Source organism: Suncus etruscus, chromosome 3 (assembly GCF_024139225.1).
Source record: "Suncus etruscus isolate mSunEtr1 chromosome 3, mSunEtr1.pri.cur, whole genome shotgun sequence".
Lineage (NCBI taxonomy): Eukaryota > Metazoa > Chordata > Mammalia > Eulipotyphla > Soricidae > Suncus > Suncus etruscus.
This window is the reverse complement of record NC_064850.1, coordinates 39,382,826-39,385,789: the sequence shown is the minus strand read 5'-3', so window position 1 is coordinate 39,385,789 and position 2,964 is coordinate 39,382,826. Positions and strand designations below refer to the sequence as shown.

Genomic DNA, 2,964 nt, shown 5'->3' with positions numbered 1-2,964 from the left:
GCTAGAGCACCTGTCTTGGATCCAGCTGGTGCAGTACGCTCCGCCCACCAATCCAGAGCCCCGCCCATACATCCCCACTCCAAGCTCCTTTGGGCAAGTCCTCGTCCCGCCCATCAGACCCTCGCCCCGCCCACTCAGGCCTTTTATGTCAGGTCAGGCCCAACTCCCCGCTGTCTTCCTTCTGCCCTGCCACTGGAGGGCGCCTCGCAGTCCTGCATCCGACATCCACTACTGGCCTCCAGGCTCCTGGAACAACCCCTGGCACCATGGCTGAGAGACATGTCCACCAGGCGAGGGTATACAAACACCCCGACCATCTGTGGATCTGGGGTAAGAACACGTACCTGGACGAGAACCAGCGCACCTGGCTGCCCATCATTATTGAGGTACAGAGGCTGGGGCCGGGTGGGGGGGCAGCGGGCATCATCCTCCCCCTCTCCTGCCTCGAGGATGAGCCCCGGGCTGGGCAAAACCCTGGAGAAGGCGCTGGTGGGACCCCATGACTGTATGGTTGCTGGAAGGGGCAAAGGGTCAGATTTAGGCAGCCCCAGGGCACCCACAGTTGGAAGCACTTTGTTGCCAGACTGAAGGCAGAGGGAGAGGAGGCTGAGCAGAACACAAAGATGTGTAGGCCAAAGGAAGGGCAACGACACCTCTGGAGAACCATCTTGGGAGGGCTTTTTTTTAGGGCTCAGTGGGGGTGAAGTCATAAAATGGAAATAAACACATTGCTTAAAGCCAATGATTCATAAACATGGCTATTGACCATAAGTTCTTAAATGTGCCCTTGAAATTGGTGTTTTATTTATTTTATATATATGTATATATACACATACTGGTTTTTTGGGCCACAACCGACCTTGCTCAGGGGTTACTCCTGGTTCTGTGCTCAGAAATTGCTTCTGGCAGGCCCGGGGAACCCTATGAAATGCTGGGGATTGAACCCGATTCTGTTCTGGGTCCACTATGCTATTGCTTCGGCCCTGAAATTGGTTTTGTTTTTGGGCCACACCTGGTGACGCTCAGGGGTTACTCCTGGCTATGCGCTCAGAAATCACCCCTGGTTTAGGGAACCATAAGGGGCGCAAGGAGATCGAACCGCAGTCAGTCCTAAGCTAGTGTTTGTGTATGCCTTAGGCCCTGCGCCACTGCTCCAGCCACTGAAATTGGTATTTTGAAGTGGTCTCCTTTTTCTTTTTTTTTTTTTTTTTTTTTTTTTTTTTGGTTTTGGGGCCACACCTGGCAGTGCTCAGGGATTACTCCTGGCTATCTGCTCAGAAATAACTCCTGGCAGGCACGGGGGACCATATGGGACTCTGGGATTCGAACCAGCCACCTTAGGTCCTGGATGGGCTGCTTGCAAGGCAAATACCGCTGTGCTATCGCTCAGGCCCCTAAAGTGAACTCTTGAGGGGCCAGAGAGATTGGACAGTGGGGAGGCTGTTTGCCTTGAATGTAGCTGACCCCCAAACTAAAGGGAGTTAAAGGGCCCATGGCCTGCCCAAGCAATTGGAAGTTTGGTATGAAAATTAGGTAGTATGGGGCCAGAGAGGTAGCATGGAGGTAAAGCTTTTGCCTTGCATGCAGAAGGACAGTGGTTCGAATCCCAGCTTCCCATATGGTCCCCGAGACTGCCAGGAGCGATTTCTGAGTTAAAAAAAAAAAAAAAAAAAGAAAAGAAAAGAAAATTAGGTAGTTATTGGCTGGATCAACTACTGAGGTTAAAGTGCTTGCCTTGAGGGGCCGGGAAGGTGGCGCTAGAGGTAAGGTGTCTGCCTCAAAAGCGCTAGCGTAGGACGGACCGTGGTTCGATCGCCCGGAGTCCCATATGGTCTCCCCAAGCCAGGGGCGATTTCTGAGCTCATAGCCAGGAGTAACCCCTGAGCGTCAAACGGGTGTGGCCCAAAAACCAAAAAAAAAAAAAGTGCTTGCCTTGGGGTTAGAGAGATTAATAGAGTAGATAAAGTATTTGCATTGCAAACAGCTGACCTGTGTTTGATTCCCAATAGCCCTGAGCTCTACTCAGGAATAAGCCCTTGAGCACTGCTGGGTGTGACCCAACCCCCCCCCCCCCAATATAAAAGGCATTTACTTGCTTTGCAAGCACCTGACTCTGGTTTAATCCCTAGCACCACAAGGACGTTTGAATACTGCTTGGTACAGCTCCGGACAATGCCTAAGCACCATTGTGTGTGTCCTTGGAGACTTCTGAGCACTGCTGAGTGCTTGGTCAACTCCAGCACTGTAGGGCAGATCAGCAGCCTCCCGAAAGGCCTCACGTTGAACCACCCACCCAGTTGGCCAACAACCCCAGAGCTCATTGAGCACCAAGTGGAAAACTATCCCCGGTCCCATCTGAATCCTCACTGCCCTATCCTGGGGTTATTCTGGCCCCCACCCATCTAGACCCTGAAGAGTCAATGGGCTTCAGCACCTCTCAATTCCCAGCATCTGACGGGACCTGGAGGGGGGGTTTGTGCCTAATCACCATTGCCTGAGCTCACACTCCAGGGGTACCTGGTCTTCTCCTCAGAATGGCTCGAAACGCCAAGTGCTCGTGCGCCAGGAAGATGTGGAGAAGGGCGAGGCTATGCGCCCCAGCGAGCTCAGCCCCCACCGGCTGCCCTTGATGTGGCAGCTGTATCCTAGAAACAGGTACCGGGATTCAGACTCCAACTTCTGGCGAATCGTCTACCATGTGAAGGCAAGTGTGCGTATCTTCCCCCCACTCCACCCTCACTCTGCTTCCCTCCCGTGGGACTCTGCAGTCGGTCCTAGACCGTCTGCCCCAAATCTCTGACTCTGGGCGCCTTCTGCACCCAGAAAGACTTCCCAAGGGCTTTTGGAACACCCCCCAGGTCCCGCCCCTACAGTGGAGCTAGCTCCAGCCTCACTCTCTCTGTTCCCCCGCAGATTGACCAGCGAGAGGACCTAATGTTGGAGCAGATTCCGGATCCCGAGTAG

At 53.5% G+C, this 2,964-nt stretch overlaps 1 protein-coding gene across 1 annotated transcript; it reads left to right on the top strand.

Annotated features, from left to right (window-relative positions):
• Positions 1 to 266: 266 nt before the first annotated feature.
• On the top strand, positions 267 to 2,964 carry LOC126004288 (T-cell leukemia/lymphoma protein 1A-like). The gene is made up of 3 exons (XM_049770748.1): positions 267 to 386; positions 2,534 to 2,704; positions 2,914 to 2,964. Exons 1-3 carry the CDS (start codon positions 267 to 269, stop codon positions 2,962 to 2,964), a joined length of 342 nt encoding a protein of 113 aa, XP_049626705.1.

Excerpts from the sequence above, each read along its gene's own strand:
- LOC126004288 (XM_049770748.1), top strand. The coding sequence starts at position 267 with ATGGCTGAGAGACATGTCCACCAGGCGAGGGTATACAAACACCCCGAC. Across the intron at positions 387-2,533 it reads GGCTGCCCATCATTATTGAG|AATGGCTCGAAACGCCAAGT; the intron begins GTACAGAGGCTG and ends TCTTCTCCTCAG. Across the intron at positions 2,705-2,913 it reads GAATCGTCTACCATGTGAAG|ATTGACCAGCGAGAGGACCT; the intron begins GCAAGTGTGCGT and ends GTTCCCCCGCAG.